Genomic DNA, 17,621 nt, shown 5'->3' on the forward strand with positions numbered 1-17,621 from the left:
TCTGAAATCGGCTTGCAAACCTTTCCCCATTTAAGGATATGGAATTTCCGACCATCACGAGCCCCTCCATAGAAAATCCCTCAACTTTTCATTGCGCTTAAGCACTGAGCTGGGGCACTTGAAGAGGGACATAAAATAGACAAGCATGTTTGAAAAGGCTATTTTGAGGAGAGTCAAACTACCTCCCTCAGATAGGTATCAACATTTCCAAGTAGCTAACTTCCTCTTGATTCTTTCAATTACCTTGTCTTACAAATGAATTGTAGGTTTCCCAATGCATAAAGGCGGGCCTAGATATGTAAACGGAAAGGAGGCTGTATTGCATCAAAAAGCTTTAGCATATCCAGTCAAATCCTCTATCGGAACAGAATCCCCAACATTTCACTTTTGTTCACACTTCACATTAACCTTCAACCCTGAAACCGCTTCGAAGCAAACAATGATTTTATGGAGGTTATCCACTGAACCCGATCTTCATCACAAAAAAAAAGGATAGCGTCGTCTGCATATTTAAGATGACTGATAAGAGCCCCCCCCCCCAATATAATGCTTCATCTTTATAAAAAAAACAGCAACACTTTTGTTTGTTTTCTCTGACAATAATTTGTTAAGAAGTTGATGATATTGGAGAATAAGATGTGAAACCAAAGGAGGATGACGGAGGAGAAAATAAGTATGTTAGTTTGAAGCATGATAGAGGAGAATACCAATACAAAATATTACATATCAGTATCGGTGGGCGTAACGGTGCCCACCGTTACCTATACGAATATGAGGGCGTAACGGCTCGCAACGGTGCAAAATTTTTTTTTTTTTGCCAAAAAAATATGGATTAAATCCGGAATATTCTAAGTATTTCAAATATGCATTCATTTATAAATTGGAACATGTTTATGGTGGTGTAACGGTCCACTCTTTGGTGAGAAGTTGTATCGGACTGTCTGATGAATTTATGAACCAAACAACATAGATTTGACTACAAAACTCATATATTTAATTTTCAAACTATCTACTATCAATGATAGATATATTAGAATGAATGTAATATCAAAATATCTTACATGTGTAGGTGTTTGCAATTATTTTTCATAATTTATTCTATATTAAGTTATTAACAATTTAACATACTTGAGGAGGAGTGATGTCTCTACTCTAGAGTCTATGACTCTATACTAGAGTGAGTCCAGACTTGCATAAATTACAATGTTCATTCTATTTTAAAATCTTCATTCTTCAACATGTCAGAGACTTCTCCTCTTATCTTGTTCCTGTTCCCGTGGCTGTGACTGTGATTCCTGTCCTGTGACTTGTCATCCTCAAGTCAAGAATATTAAAAAAAATAGTGTCTGATATACTCTCCTGTAACTTGATTAAGGATTACTTGATTGGTTGTCAGGGGAGCTATTTTAAATACAAGTTCGGCAGTGTCAAGTGTGTGCTTGCAAGAATACTGCTGCAAATACTTACCCTAATACAAATATATACATACAATTACCGTAATAAAATTCACAAGTCACCACCAAAATGAAAATCTGCTTTTTTGTGGTTGCTCGACCTCCACATCATCGTCATCGTCATCATTAGGCTGAGGCTGTCCAATAGGTGGAGGTGCTGTATATCCATAATATCCAGTGCCAGAAGGAAATACTAGATCAATGAAACCAGAGGATGACTGATCCTGACTAGACAACGACTCCGACCCCCAGTAAGGATATCCACCAGTGCCCGTCGAATAGCCATACTGGTGCCCGTACTTAGGCTGTTGAGAATTTCGAGATTGAGAGTGTGTCTGTGATGAGTAACTTGGATTTAGATCTGGATATTTATGACTATAATCATATGGATATGGATCGGGAGGACTACTCTAAAATGAATGTGATGGAATAGGCTCAATATAACTATAATCATAATCCAATTGACCATAAGAATATTCATCATAATAACCAGGACCATGAGCCTGCTGATGTTCCTGACCTCCTGGACCCGGTGCACCACTAGACTTACCCTCCTCTTGTTGGCTGTATCGTGACTTAGTACAGTTATAAGTCTAATCTCGTGTACTACCTTGTCGATGTTTATCAGCATCGCGATCTGTAGATGGCTGTATGGTGTGCTGAACAATACTAGAAGTGCCAACACCAGGGGCAGGGGCATCATCATCACCATCATCCGACACGGTCACCCTACCACTGCTCGTACTCTTCTGTTGATCTTGAGTCGTACTTGGCATAAAAGCTGTCCCTCTTTCTGGGTCCAACATAGCTGCACGACTCTCTTGTTGTGTTGTGCGTATTAGTGGGTCATCAATTTCGAATTCTTCACTATCCTCTTCAATTTACTTTTCTCTTGTTTCCAACTAAGGTAGAAGCGGGTCGTCCTCATCATAAACATTGTCCAAGTTCATTGGATAGTAGTCTGTGTCATTGACGGCTGTAATGCTCCTATGATGTCGTAGCATTCTTAACTTAATATTGTAGTGCATGAAGACAAGTCTATCTAACGTCCTAGTCTGCAATCTATTCATATTCTTTGAATGAATAAGTACAAAACAACTATAATTCCTTTTGTAGATAGAAGGAGATGTTGTTTGGCTCAAAACTTTTACTGCAATTTTTGGGAGAGCCTTCGTACTCTCTCCGAAATTCATCCTCCATTCGGCCGGTTGCAACCTAGATACCGCATGCTGTGCAAGAGCATCTCCAAAGCTACCTAGGTGATTTCCAAATGTATCTAATTCATTTAACGCTTTTATTTGTATATCTAAGTCAGGCTTTAATCTCTTTATCACATTCTTTAGTCTGACATGAACTTCATTATCCGCAACAAATGATTGAGCATATCTGTACCTAGGATTTAGGTAGTAACCTGCTGTATGAAGATCGTGATGGAGTTGTCTTGTCCATCTCTTGTCGATCATCCTCCAATAAGACTCCCAGCTTCTACAATCACATTGAATTGCCAACTTTGCCTTATTCATGACATCGTATAGGAAGCCCATGGTAGGTGTTTCATCGGTTTCATCAAGACGGAGTACCTTCATTAGTGACTCCATCACCTTTAGGATCGACTTGACCCTCTTCCAATATTTATTGTCCCGTATGGTGTTCGCAACTTCAACCGGTGTCCCTGATGTCTTCTGCCCATGTTTTGTGTTGAGCCAATCTTGGGAAGCGAACATCTCACTCAACTCTCCCCTATGCTGGTATAAACTCTCTAATGCTATAAAGTTTGTTGCGAATGTAGTGGCCGCATGCCTCAACAACTCTCGTCCTTTCGTAAACTTACTCATTATTGCGACTACTTGATTATGATTGTAAATAAACGTTGTTACTTCTCTTGTCCTTTCGACCATTTCCTTAACATTCTTCTTCTTCCCAATATCTTCTAATATAAGATCAATACAATGGGCAACACATGGTGACCAAAAAATATGTGGTCTCTTTTTCATCAACTTATGTCCTGCAAGCTTATATGATACTTTATTATCTATCACAATCTGCACTACATTCTCCTCTCCAATCTCATCCACAACTTTAACCATTAGTTCAGTAATATAATCACAATTTTTTGTTACGGCTGAGGCATCAATTGACTTGTGGTATATAGTTGCCAAGTGGCAGTACACCATGAAGTTGATCATGCTGAGTCTGGTTAGGCCAGTCCAACCATCGCACATGATTGTGCATCCTCTGGCCTGCCATACAGGTTCAAAGGTAGCCATGTATGTTTTCACGTCCGCATGCTCTGCATCTGTCCATTTCCCCTTAATATCCCTAGCTGTGGGAGCTTTAATTCCTTCACTTGCTTCTGCTGTTGCATAAATTACCACCTGCCAATATGGAGAATTGGCCGCATTAGGAGATATGTTGGCATGTATAAATAACTTTGCCGCTGCCTTACCTAGCTTCTCAACGGAAGTTCTACTCCACATTTGTTTTATTTTCTTTTGTTTAGTTGATTCTTTCCTAAACAGGATTGGATCAATAGAGGGTCTCCTAGGCTCATTTACTTCTTCATCCAAATGCATAGGGGCATCACGTGAATATGCCTCTCGTCAGCTCCCAACCATACGTCATAACCCACTAAACCTACCGCCCCTGCAGAAGTAGTGACACTCTCAGTTGCACTCCCCCCCTCGGTATCATGTATTGACCCATACGCGCCAAACATGTAACGACGTTCTTCCTTTTCATGAGCTAGGCGCAAGCTCTTTCTCCTAGCTATAGTTAATTCCTGATCTGAATCTTCGTCAGAATCAATAATATCTTCATCACGAACGCCCATATATTCAGGACCAAAACACCTTTGTCGGGCCGCATCCAAAATCTCATCTTTCTTCTTTTGTCCAGCAGCATGTTTACCCTTTGACTCATCCAGACTGGCTTGCATTAGAATCATTATCTCTTTCAATACTCTAGTACATCCCACAACTTGACCCTTTTGATGTGCCAAATGTTGTTTGAGATGTGTAATTCCACCAGTTACTGGTCTATCACAGTAGTTGCACTTCATTTGGTGCCTAGTACCACCAATCCTCTGACAATGTTGCCATCCAATATCCTCACTTGTTGGCCAAACCCAGACATTTCCTTAGGTAGATTAGATATGACCTATGTCTATGTGAGATTGCGAGTCTACTCGCTATTCTAAATTTATATACAGTTTTTACTTTTTATTGGAGAATGAATGAATGGATTAATTTAAATCTTGAAAAACTAATGCAAATAGATTAATAACAGAAAGTTCGAACTTTAAAATCTAATCAATAAAGATGATTTTATGTTCTAAACCTTAAGAAGTTCCAAAACCTTTCCAATATAAGAAAAAATAAATATAAAGTCACTAATTCGAAAATAGAAAAAAATTATAAAAAAAATATAAAGTCACAACAATAATCTGTTAAATGGACATTAATATGTTTTACTATGATTAACACATCATATTCTACCATTAAAACAACACCACATCGAATAAAAATTGATTTTTCGATTTTTTTAAAAAAGGTCGAAAATAGTGTGTAAATAGAAAAAAATTATAAAAAAAATAAAATCATAACAATAATCTGTTAAATGGACATTAATATGTTCTACTATGATTAACACATCATATTCTACCATTAAAACAACAACACATTGAATAAAAATTGATTTTTCGAATTTATTTATTTATTTATTATTATATTTTTTTAAGGGCCGAAAAAATTTATAAAAAAATATAAAATCACAACAATAATCTATTAAATGGACATTAATATGTTCTACTATGATTAATACATCATATTCTACCATTAAAACATCAACACAAAAAAAAAAGATTTTTCGAATTAAAAAAAAAAAGGCCGAAAATAGTGCGTAAATAGAAAAAAATTATAAAAAAATATAAAATCATAACAATAATTTGTTAAATGGACATTAATATGTTCTACTATGATTAACACATCATATTCTACCATTAAAACAGCAACACATTCAATAAAAAATGATTTTTCGAATTTTTTAAAAAAAGGGCCAAAAATAGTGCGTAAATAGAAAAAAATTATAAAAAAATATAAAATTACAACGATAATCTGTTAAATGGACATTAATATGTTCTATTATGATTAACATATCATATTCTACCATTAAAACAACAACACATTGAATAAAAACTATAAATACCTATTTTCGAGGAATTTCTGGAAAATGGCCCACGAAGTTTCGAATCAAGAAAATCTTTAATATAAGTTGTTTTTATCCTTAATTTCAATCTAAGGGTGGTCAAAAATTGCAATAGAATGATTTAGGAAGAGTTTGGAAGAAAGAAGTATTAAAAAAGGTGAAAAATTGGAGCTTAAAAAGGAAAAAAACTAGCCGTTATATGACCGTTACTGGGTAGTAACGGTCGTTACGGGACCATTATGGTCATAGAATTGCAATAGAATGATTTAGAAAGAGTTTGGAAGAAAGAAGTATAAAAAAAAAGTGAAAAATCGGAGCTTAAAAAATAAAAATAAAAATAGCCGTTATATGACCGTTACACCCTGACCGTTACTGCGCAGTAACGACCGTTATGAGACCGTTACCGGGGGGATGGGCGCGTTACGACCCCGTATTGCGTAACGGGGTCGGCTGTTACCATTATGTATCGGCCAATACGTAACTGATACTGCACACCCTGTACCAATATGACAAAGGGACCCATTGATCTTGTCCCAGTTAACAACACTGATCATGACACCATCTGAATTAGGGTTATTGTTGGCCTTTTTAGTGGTACAGGCACAAAAGTGATGATCTTTCTTTGCCACAACAATCACTTCCATTCCATTAAAGTGAAATTTCAAATAAAAGGTGTAGGTGGTTAACAATTCAATGCATAGTCATACACATACATACTCTATGCATATGCACATGGGTACATGCTCGATAATATTCAAGTAGGGTTGACCCAATGGGAGCTTCCTTTAGGGTTGAGTAGTGTGGGCTCCACCAGGATGTGTATGTGGTATTTGAATCGTGCATCTGGTGAGTCCTATCCATTAAATGGGATGCCCCAAATATCAAAGGTATTTGGAGCTTAGGTGGGTCACACCATTTGGAACAGTGCGAAATCACACTTCATGGGGCCCACCTGAGTTTTGGAATGTCTTGAAATTTGGTCAACCTCCTCATTCATGTGGGAATGATGCATAGACAATGAATAGTTGGATCTTTAAACACACGTCTTTTGGGCCTCACATTGGCATCCGCTTTCAATTGTTTCAACTTTAAAGGGTAGCAGATGTCCGACACACATCACTGCTCGACCTAAAGGTAAGCTTCAACTTTAACATGAGCACACATGTTAAAAATTGGATGCTCTGTGTGTGTGTGTTGGGCTGCTTGACCTAAAGGGAAGCTTCAACTGTAACGTGAGCACACACGTTACAAATTGGTTGATGGTATGGTCCTAGTCATCATCATATCGAGTTCAGCAGCTCTGAGATATAGCCCATGCAAGCAAGACAACATTTTTACATTTAGGGCCATTGTTTGATGCGTGATAATTGACATAGTTCGCTCCTACATATTAAAAAATCAGTTGATTGTATATTGCTTAAAATATGAAATGAAATCAATTTCTTGAATGGACCCAATAAAAATTATTAGCTTGTACAAAAATTGGGTTTAAATGCAGATCTCATTAATTTCATTGAGAAGGAAAGACTGGGTTGCCAACCCCAATTAATTGGGATAAGGCTTAGATGACGATGAGGAAGGACTGGGTTGCTCCTATAGTTAATATCTAGCGAGTATCCGACTACGAGTTTCCTTCCTCCCTGCTTTGGAAGATTGGAGCTTTAGGATCATCATGCTCTATGCATTGGAATAAAGCAAACGATTATTCAAATCCCTAAGCACACAATTCCAATGTTTGTAGAATAACATGTCTGCTCCCATTTAGAGACTGCCCACACCCAATTTGCTTGAGATGCTACTAAATGTGGTATACACTTGTGAAGTTGCTAAAGATCATGTGAATGACATATGTTGGAAAAGTCTATCCAGATGTGAGTCCAAGTGTTTATCTGTGCTCTATAGGTCACGACTTATTCATGTGTTGCAGTGGGGTAAGTTATAGGAAGCTGGCAATATGATCATGCAACAGTACTGAGGAAATTCACATGTTGTGAGCCATCCCTTTGACTGAACTTTGCAGACTGGTATTCAGAACCAATCATGTATCAGATGCACCATCTAAAGGGTTAGCATTTAATTTTTCATAGTAGAAATAGGAGGCAAAAAGGATAGAGCGATTAAGAGGAGAAGAAGAATCGAAGAAGAGTAGTGTAGAGGAGAAGAGAGAAGGGAGAGAGAAGAGGAGGGATTAGAGCAACAATAGGTGTTTGTCCCACTGGACTAACAATCTCTTATTAATAGTAACAAAGAAACATTACACTACAAGACCACATAAATAGAAACATGCACACACACACACACACACACACACACACAAATATTTCTCTACACTCCCCTTCAAGCTGGACCATGGATGTATTCATGGCTAACGTGTGACACGCTGAGCAGGCGATGGCTTCTAATCACTTTAGTTAAGAAATCAACAAGTCGATCTTCAGATTTTATTTTATTTTTTGTATGACATGTGAACCTCCTTAGACGCCACTTTGTCACAAATAAAGTGGCAATCGGCCTTAATGTGCTTAGTGTTCTCATGGTAGACTGGATTGGAGGATATGTGAACAGTAGCCAGATTGTTGCAAAGCAAAATCATTGAGGAAGATACTGGAAAGCTCAGCTCTGTCAACAGGGTTTTTTACCAAAGAAGTTCACTCATCCCATGAGCCATGGCTTGATGCTCAACCTCAACACCATAATGAGCCACCACAGATAGCTTCTTACTTTTCCTTGTCACTAGGTTCCCTCCTACCAAGGTACAATAACCAGAAGTAGATTGATGATTGGGGAGTGATCTAGTCCAATTTGCACTTGTGTATGCCTCAGCTTGAAGATGACCATGTCAGGACTAAAGAAAACTTCAACCTGGAGATCCATTTAAGAACTTTAAGATGTAATAGGCTGCATCTAAGTGACGTGTGAGGAGCATGCATGAATTGACTCACCATGTTGATGACAGAGACATTTTCAGGACGGGTAATTGTCAAATAGATGAGCTTACCAACTAAGGCCTGCTACAACCCCACATCCGGTAGTAGCTCTTCACTGTAAGGTTGAAGACAATGATTGTTCCTAATAGGAGTGTCTACGGCTGAGCACTATGATGACTGGACTTGCAAGAGATCAAGAATATACTTCCTTTGAGAGAAAATAATGCTTTTCTATGATCTTGCTACTTCATGCCCAAGAAATATAAAAGAGGTCTTTAGTGTCAAACTCTCTGCCAGGAAACACTTTAAGCAACCGAATATCATCTGTATCATCTCCTTTAGTGATGATATTATCAGCATATACAACGACGATTAGAGATACCAACAACTGCTTGAAAAATATAGTATGAATGTATGATTGGGGCTACTCCTGAAATACCAAAAACTGCAATAAAGTATTGTTGAAGCATTCAAACTATGCAACTGCAAGCCATAAATAGCTTAATGGAGCTTGTTAGCTGACCATTTCCCAGCAAAAGAGAAAACCTAGTGGAGGTGCCCTATGTGTTCTTCTTGAAGATTGACATAGAGGTAGGCATTTTTTACATCAAGCTAATGTAATGGTGAAGAGAAATTTGCAGCCAGACAAAGAAGCACACAAATAGAATTAAATTTAGCAAGCAAGGGTCTTATAGCAGTTGGACTTCATAGGTCTGATTAAAGTCTTTCACTACTAGACGAGCTTTGTAGTGCTCCACTTCTCCATTAGGCTCATACCTGATCGTGAAGACGCACTTACACCTAACAACCTTTCTCCCTGGATGGAATTGCACATTTTTCCATGTCTGATCTGTTTCAAGGGACTCATTTCTTCCAGCATTGTATATTTCCACTCAAGATGAGAGAGGGCCCTTGTAGCACTCGTATCCCTTGTTACTTGAGTAACCCCAAAAAAATACATGTGACAGCTTTAGCATCCAGTTTGTCGTTATGAATGCTAGGAACATGATGGAAGACATGCATCTAAATACCCTAGGAGTATAACAGACACAGGTTTTATCAGGTTGTAACACTTGTATTGGTGCTTCCCCTCATCCTAGGATCCTATTAAGCATCCTATTGATCAAGCAGGCCGTACTAAGGGCATCATCAGCCTAGAGACACTTTGGGACATTCATCTCCAAGAGAAGGGCATATACCAGTTCAAGGAGATGCCTATTCTTTCTCTTAACGACTCCATTTTGCTGTGGAATATGGACAGGTGGTCTGAGACTCAAATGTCACATTCTAGTTAGTTTGGAAAACTAGACGAAATGTATCCCCATTCATTATTAGATTGCAAAAATTTGATTTTTGCATCAAACGGATTGGCAACCATCTTATAGAAAATTTGAAAGATGGAGAAAACTTCATATTTAAATTTCATAAGATAGACCCAAGTATTCCAAGTGTAGTCATCGATGAATGGCACAATACTTATAGCCAAAAGAAGTAATAAAGGTTGAAAGACCCCAAACATTGAAATGAATTAGAGTGAAAGGAACATCACATTTAGGATTATTGATACTAGGATGGGACACCCTATGATGTTTTTCAACTTACATGTTTCACATAACAAATCAATCTCATTGTTTGACTTAAAGTGAACGGGTAGTAACCGGTAACAATTTCAAACCACTAGTTAGAATATGTCTTCTTCTTCTTTTTTGAAAGATAATTGGAACTTTCATTGAAAGAGAGCTGAGTTAGCGCCAAAAGGGAACAAAAACAAAGCAGAAAAGGAAAAACAAGGAAAAAAACATCTAGGTCAAACGACCCAAACCCGCATCTCAGTTGTTTACAATATCCCACACATGATTAGCGATCCAATTGATGTTTGGCTAACATTACAGAAACATCTCCCATTCCTTTCACCCTAGATTACCCAAAATTCAGCACGAAGCGAGAGTCTCCATAATTGACACAAGCTCTTTCAGAGTGCCACCCCATGCCAAGCAAGACGGACATCTTTGATGTCATAAGGCATAGACCATGCCAGACTAAATCTTGAAAGGATAGAAGCCCACACTTGGCTAACAAAAGAGCAATGGATAAGGAGGTGGCTCACAGGCTCAATGTGGGACATATAAAGACGACAAATATTCGGAATAGTCATGGATCGCTTTTGGAGATTGTCAATTGTGAGAATTCTTTTTCTTCCCGCTAGCCAAACAAAAACACCGATTTTAGGAGGGGCTCCATGATGCCAAACATAAGAAGTGTTAGCGCCGCTCTCCCCTTTTTCCTGAAGCTATGAATAAAACAATCTAACCGAGAAACACCCTGGCTTTTCATTTGTCCAAATGATGCTATCGCTTTCATCAACTGACAGATTGCATGGATGAAGCCACTCCAAGAGGGCGATGTAGTCCTCAAGCTCCTCGTCTCTCAAAAGATAGCGACATGGCGGGGTCCAAACAACCGAGCCACCATGAATCTTAAAATATTTATCAATTGTGATGCTTCGATCTTGCGCAAGACAAGCAATAGCCGGGAAAATGAATCGACAAAAGCAGATCACCCCTCCAAACGTCTTCCCAAAATCTAATCTTCTCCCAATTTCCAAGAGAGAACGCAACACCTTTAAAAAAGATGGGTTTCATTTTAAAAATGCCTTTCCAAACCGAAGAGGCTCTATAGAGAGAAGATTCCTTAGTCCAATATCCTCCTACCAGGCTACCATATTTAGTAGCATTAACCTCTCTCCAAAGAGCACCCACATCCGTACCGAATTGCCACCACTATTTTCCTAATAGAGCATCCTTCATTAACTCCAAAGATTGGATATTAGCGCCACACTCATGATAGGGTTTGCAAACTTCACTCCCTTCCAAGATGTGGAATTTTTTATTCTTGGCCGAATCGCCCCAGAGGAAATCCCGTCATTTGCCTAATAGAGCATCTTTCATTAGCTCCAAAGATCGGATATTAGCTCCACCCTCGTGATAGGGTTTGCAAACTTCACCCCCTTCTAAGATGTGGAATTTTTTCTTCTCGGCCAAATCTCCCCAGAGGAAATCCCATCTAAGCTTGTTGAGGTGATTAAGAACCATCTTCGAACATTTAAAAAGCGACATGAAGTAGATGGGAAGATTGGATAGAGCTACCTTAATGAGAGTGATTCGCCCACCAAGAGACAAGTACCTCCCTCCCCAAACCGCCAATCTCTTCTCGAATCTCTCCACCACTTTGTCCCAAAGATGCTTGGTTGGCTTTCCAATGCAAAGGGGGAGCTCCAAATAGGACGAAGGGAAAGCTCCCGCCTTACATCTGAAAAGGCCTGCTAGGTGATCAATTTCTTCACTATCCAAATGGATACTAATCATTTCACATTTTGCTAGATTAACCTTTTTCTCCGAGGCCACCTCAAAACAACGGAGGATCATGCTCAAGTTATCAACCTTATCATCAATAACCTCACAAAAGAGAATCGTGTCGTCTGCAAACTGAATATGGGAAATCGGAGGAAGGGAAGGACTCACTTGAAAACCTTTGAACAAGCCCACCTCGTGCTCCATGGATAGCATCCTGCTTGGAGCTTCTGCGATAACTACAAAAAGGAATGGGGATAGCAGTCCACCGGGTCTAATGCCTTTCGAACTTTTGAATTAACCTTTGGGGGAACCGTTCACCAAGACCGAGAATCTTGCCGTACCAATGCATTTCTTGATCCACTATCTCCAAATCACCCCACAACCCGTCCTACTGAGCATATAATCTAAGAAAGGCCAATCGACATGTTTGTAGGCTTTCTCGATATCCAGCTTTCAAACCGCCCCTTTATTGCCTTCCTTGTGCCTGGAATCAATGCATTCAACAACAATGAGAGCATTATCCAAAATTTGCCTTCCTTCGACAAAAGTTCCCCGATGCATAAAGATGACGCTACCAAGAACTCAACAGAACCTAGAAGCAAAACTTTTGGTGAGAATCTTGTAAAGGCCATGGATAACACTAATCAGGCGGAAATCCCTCAATCACTCCACTCTAGAAATCTTAGGGATGACCATGATAAAGGAAGTGCCATTTTAGACGTCCTTTAGAGAAAAACTCACACATAAAGCTCATGAGATCTTTCTTGACTGTGTTGCAAAATACTCGAAAGAAAGCGAGCGGGAATCTGTCGGGACCCGGGGCTTTATCCCTCCCCAAAGAGAAAACAACTTCTTTAACTTCCTCCTCCAAGAAGAGGCGCTCAAGCGAGGAGGAATCCTCATCCGAGAGCCAATTGAAAGGAAGGTTGTCCAGAGAAGGCCTTTTCCAATCTTCTTTTTTAAGGAGAGACTGATAGAATTTAACAACCTCTGCACATATATTCTCTTTTTATTCGATTCTTGAGTTGTCCCCATAATGGACATAATCTTGTTGTTTCTTGTTCTCGTGCTAGAAATTTTGCGGAAGAAGGCGGTATTTTTGTCCCCTTCTTTTAGCCAAGTAGCGCGGTATCTTTGCCTCCTTTTGATTTCCTCCTCTTTAAGCCGATTAGCGTAGTTGGAAGCAAGCTTGGAGCACAATGATATCTCTTCCTCCGACAACACTTCCCCTTCCTCCAATTCGAGAGCTTCAATCTGCAAAGCATGGCATCCGTTTCCGCTTGCCAATTTCCCAACACATCTTTTTTTACTCCAAAATCATTCTCCTAAGAAGTTTCAAGTTTTTGCTTAGGATGAAGCTGGCGTAGCCTTGAACTTTGAAAGACTCCAACCATGATCTGACTAAAGAAGGAAAATCTTCCACCTCAAGCCATGAGAGTTCAAATCTGAAAGGTTTGGGACTCCGGTTATCTTCCTCCACATCGCGTAAAATGGGATAGTGATCCGAAATCAACTTTGGGAGCGCACGTTGAAAAACCAGCATTGCTTTGACCATTCGACCACGTAAAACTTCCTCCATTTGTTGGCAAGTCAACTAGCTGGTGCTTACCGATCCAAGAAGAAAAAATTTCATATTGTTCGTCACCTTTTCCCCTGACAACTTCTCTGAAACAAACATAGTGACGTTCAAGCAACGCCAATCTTTAGCCTTCACTGTCTAGAGATTGTCCAAAAGCATACGATCAAGCGACTGAAACTTAGTCTTCTGTAGAGTAATAATCTGCACGTGTGATCTGAAACAGATGTCCCTGATGTGATTTCTCTTGCTGCTACTCCTCAGGCCCCTTACATTCCATGATAGAATCTTCATTTAGGAACCAAGCAACCTCTTCGCCCCCTCCACTGGGTAGCCACAGCAGCGATACCCCCAGACTACTAGCTAGAGTATGTCCAAGGCAACAATGCTAAAATACATTATCTGTTGACTTACCTCCACTTGAAGCCCAAAAAGTGGAATCAACTTTGCTCGAGGAATGAAGGTAATAGTTCACCACTCTCATGGGCACCCCCAATAATTTGTCCAGTTGCCAAATTCTGAAAGACTGAGAAGGAAAGAAGGTCACACCACATTGAAGTGATTTTGTAAGGCTACTCACCAATAACAGGTTATCGGACAATTTAGGCGCACGAAGAACTGGGGACAAACGATGATGGAGAAAGGTTAACAGTGTCGGTTCCCTTGACTTGAGTGTAGGAACCATTCACAATTCTGACATGACTATCAGATTTAAATAATCAAGAGTAAGTGAGAAACTGAGAGTTAGCATCAGTCATATGATCTCACATTCTAGAATTAATGATCCGGGATGAACTTGCAAAGGATGTACATACTAAATGTGTATATGCAGATATACTGGACTGGGCGCAGCAAGCCTGATGGGATGTGAATGCCCCCTTCAAGCATAGGCAGATGATGATGAATGTTAGCAATTTCGTCTGCTAGAGGTTTGCTAGTACCACTCAAAAGAATCGGATCATGAGGTTCATCATGCACACGGCACACCTTTATCAAACACAGTAGTATCTGTATATGCCTTGCTTGGGGTTGACCAACTAACTCCCAACATGTTTCCTTTGTATGACGAGTGTGCCTGCAGTTAATACAGTAACACTGGTCCTTCTCATCACTTGACAAAGTTCTACGTTCATGACCAAAGTCACTTGATGAGTTACCAAGACTACAGCCAAACTCATCATGGCCCTCAGAACAACCTGATCGTCCACTTCGATCAGGCTGTCCTTGAAGATGTCCACTACCTTCTTTGCTTTGCCCAGCATGCCCTCCACTAAATATATGGGTTAACTTGGACAACTCTCGATAATTCTTGCCAGTGAACTTGACTAATTGCGATCTGCCATCTTGGATTATCACCCATTCCAGGCACACTTATCCCCTTTGATGCTGGTGAAGGGGTGGAAAATCACTGGTACTTGAAGATCCACCTTCCATCTCGACTCAAGAGCACCCCAATTTCTTTCAACAAAACAATTTCTTACAAATGTGTGTAAACACAGCCTACCACAAAAGTTCAGATGTAGCAATCAATTGAGAAAAAAAAGAAAGAAAAAATGACCCAAAAATTAGGACCATGATGGGGCTGATGTATTTCACCAACATCATCATAACTCTCTCAAAACACTTCGGATCAACACAACTTTTCATATGTACAAAATGAGTGTGAAACATCCCCCAAAAAAACCCCAAATCAAGCCCTATAACCCACAAACCATAAATGAATTTTGGACAATTTTTATTTATATTTATCTGAGATCTAACAGAAGACCTTGAAAACTCACCAAAAAACTTTGAAAAATGATCATAAATCTTACAAAATCATGCTCTACTCAGCCATGAGTTCGTCTTCCACAATGGGGACCACAGCCCGGATGGCGTTGATGTCAATTGTACAGACTGATGATGTCAGCATTTATCTGAGAGACAGTCAACAGAAAATCCGCCGTGACACCGAGTAGAAATAGGAGGAGAAAAGGTGATAGGCTAAGAGGAGTAGAAAAGGGAGAGAGGAGAGATTAGGGCAACAATTGGTGTTTGTTGTATTGGACTAACATTCTCTTATTAATACTAACAAAGAAACAGTGCACTGCAGGACCACATAAAAAGAAACACACACACACACACACACACACACACACACACACACACACACACTACCTATATTTCTCTACAACCATCAACTGCGTCATGGGTATTACAAACCCAAAGTCATTGAAACTACATTGTTTAACCAATATACATCAAACCCATTAAGGTAGATCAAACTAAAAACTGCACCACCAAAAACGAAAATTTTCTTGTTTCGTCTTTATTGTCTTTTCTGCAAGTATATCTGCATCTCAAGTTAGTTGCAGGGCAAAGTCTGCTTTAGCTGAGTGGTCCTCTTGTGCAAATTCGTTAAAGGACTTTAATATTTTGTTTTCTTAGAGGGTTATTGTTGGTGTGCCATCTTGGCGCTTTCAATAAAATTTTCGTTGATTTTCAAAAAAAGTTATCTAATGGTCAGAGAAATGTAAGACTGCCGCTTTTTCTGTTATAGGTGTGGAGTGCTGTTTCTTGGTGAATGTGTATTTGGTTTGACTGTCTATTTTTTATTTTTCTTGAAAATTTTTATAGGCCATGCTCACTGGGGAACCAAGTATTGTGGAGGGAGCTGCCTCTTTGCTGAAGGCCATTGTAACTAGAAATCCGAAGGCAATGATACGTCTGTACAGCACAGGCGCGTTTTACTTTGCCCTGGCTTATCCCGGATCTAATCTCCATTCAATTGCACAGCTCTTCTCTGTGACACATGTGCATCAAGCATTCCATGGTGGTGAGGATGCAGCGGTATCTTCATCACTGCCTTTGGCAAAGCGTAGTGTGCTGGGTGGGCTTTTACCTGAGTCCTTGTTGTATGTGCTGGAGCGTAGTGGGCCAGCTGCATTTGCTGCAGCAATGGTTTCTGATTCTGATACACCAGAGATCATCTGGACGCATAAGATGCGTGCAGAACATTTGATTCGTCAGGTATTTCGCAGAAGGTGCATATATTGTGTGGTTAATTTGTTGTTAACATAATTAAGATCAATGTTTTTTTTGTTTTTGTTTTTGTGGCTCTATTTATTGCATCGTTGTACAATCCTGGAGATTACTCACCCTGTGATTTCTTGCTTGTGCCTTTTCTTGCTTTCCCAGGTATTGCAGCATCTTGGCGATTTCCCACAAAAATTGTCACAGCATTGCCATTCTCTTTATGATTATGCTCCTATGCCACCCGTGACATACCCAGAGCTAAGAGATGAAATGTGGTGTCACAGATATTATCTTCGCAATTTGTGTGATGAGATACGGTTTCCAAATTGGCCAATTGTCGAACATGTAGAGTTTTTACAGTCATTGTTGGTGATGTGGCGTGAAGAGTTAACCAGACGGCCTATGGATCTTTCCGAAGAAGAAGCTTGCAAAATATTGGAGATATCCCTTGAAGATGTTATATTGGTTAAGGATGGTGATGACAAGCAACCCATTGATATGGATGAAGAGACCTGTAACACTTCCAAGCAGATCGAGAACATTGATGAGGAAAAGCTTAAACGGCAGTACAGGAAACTTGCAATGAGATACCATCCTGATAAAAATCCCGAAGGAAGGGAAAAATTTGTTGCTGTACAGAAGGCTTATGAGCGCTTGCAGGTATAGATTGCATTTTGTATGTAATATTAATTGGTTGGATTCTTTCTTTTGAGCTATTGTTTTGTTGCAGGCTTTGTTTGAGTCATGAGTGATGACCAACTTGTCTCTGATTATTGAGCCAAACATGGCATATCAGTTGGCAGTACTGTGATTTTAACAGAGATGAAGTATTTCATCCCTCCAAAGAACATGTTCTCTCACGATCATAAAATGTGGCTTGTAAATAAGGATTTGTACTGTTTCTTTGCCAACCCAAGGCAAGTGTTAAAATGCATTTTACAGAAACTGATGGGTTCTGTTTCACTAATATTGCATGAGTTGGTGATATATACAAAAGACATGCATTTGTAGAAACTAGTACAATGAGCATAGATATATTCATAGATGTATGCATTTTGCAAGTGAACTTTAAGTTTAGTTATAGTTCCAGAAG

At 39.4% G+C, this 17,621-nt stretch overlaps 1 protein-coding gene across 3 annotated transcripts in view; it reads left to right on the forward strand.

The window, feature by feature from the left end:
* Positions 1-17,621, forward strand: part of LOC131255036 (dnaJ homolog subfamily C GRV2) — a 75,806-nt gene that overhangs the window by 21,167 nt on the left and 37,018 nt on the right. For all 3 annotated transcript variants that reach the window (XM_058255735.1, XM_058255741.1, XM_058255747.1), the window contains 2 exons: positions 16,130-16,522; positions 16,691-17,188. In XM_058255735.1, coding sequence (XP_058111718.1) covers positions 16,130-16,522; positions 16,691-17,188 — 891 coding nt within the window. The remainder of the gene's footprint in view (positions 1-16,129; positions 16,523-16,690; positions 17,189-17,621) is intronic.

This window comes from Magnolia sinica, chromosome 1 (genome assembly GCF_029962835.1).
Source record: "Magnolia sinica isolate HGM2019 chromosome 1, MsV1, whole genome shotgun sequence".
In the NCBI taxonomy this organism is placed as follows: Eukaryota; Viridiplantae; Streptophyta; class Magnoliopsida; order Magnoliales; family Magnoliaceae; genus Magnolia; species Magnolia sinica.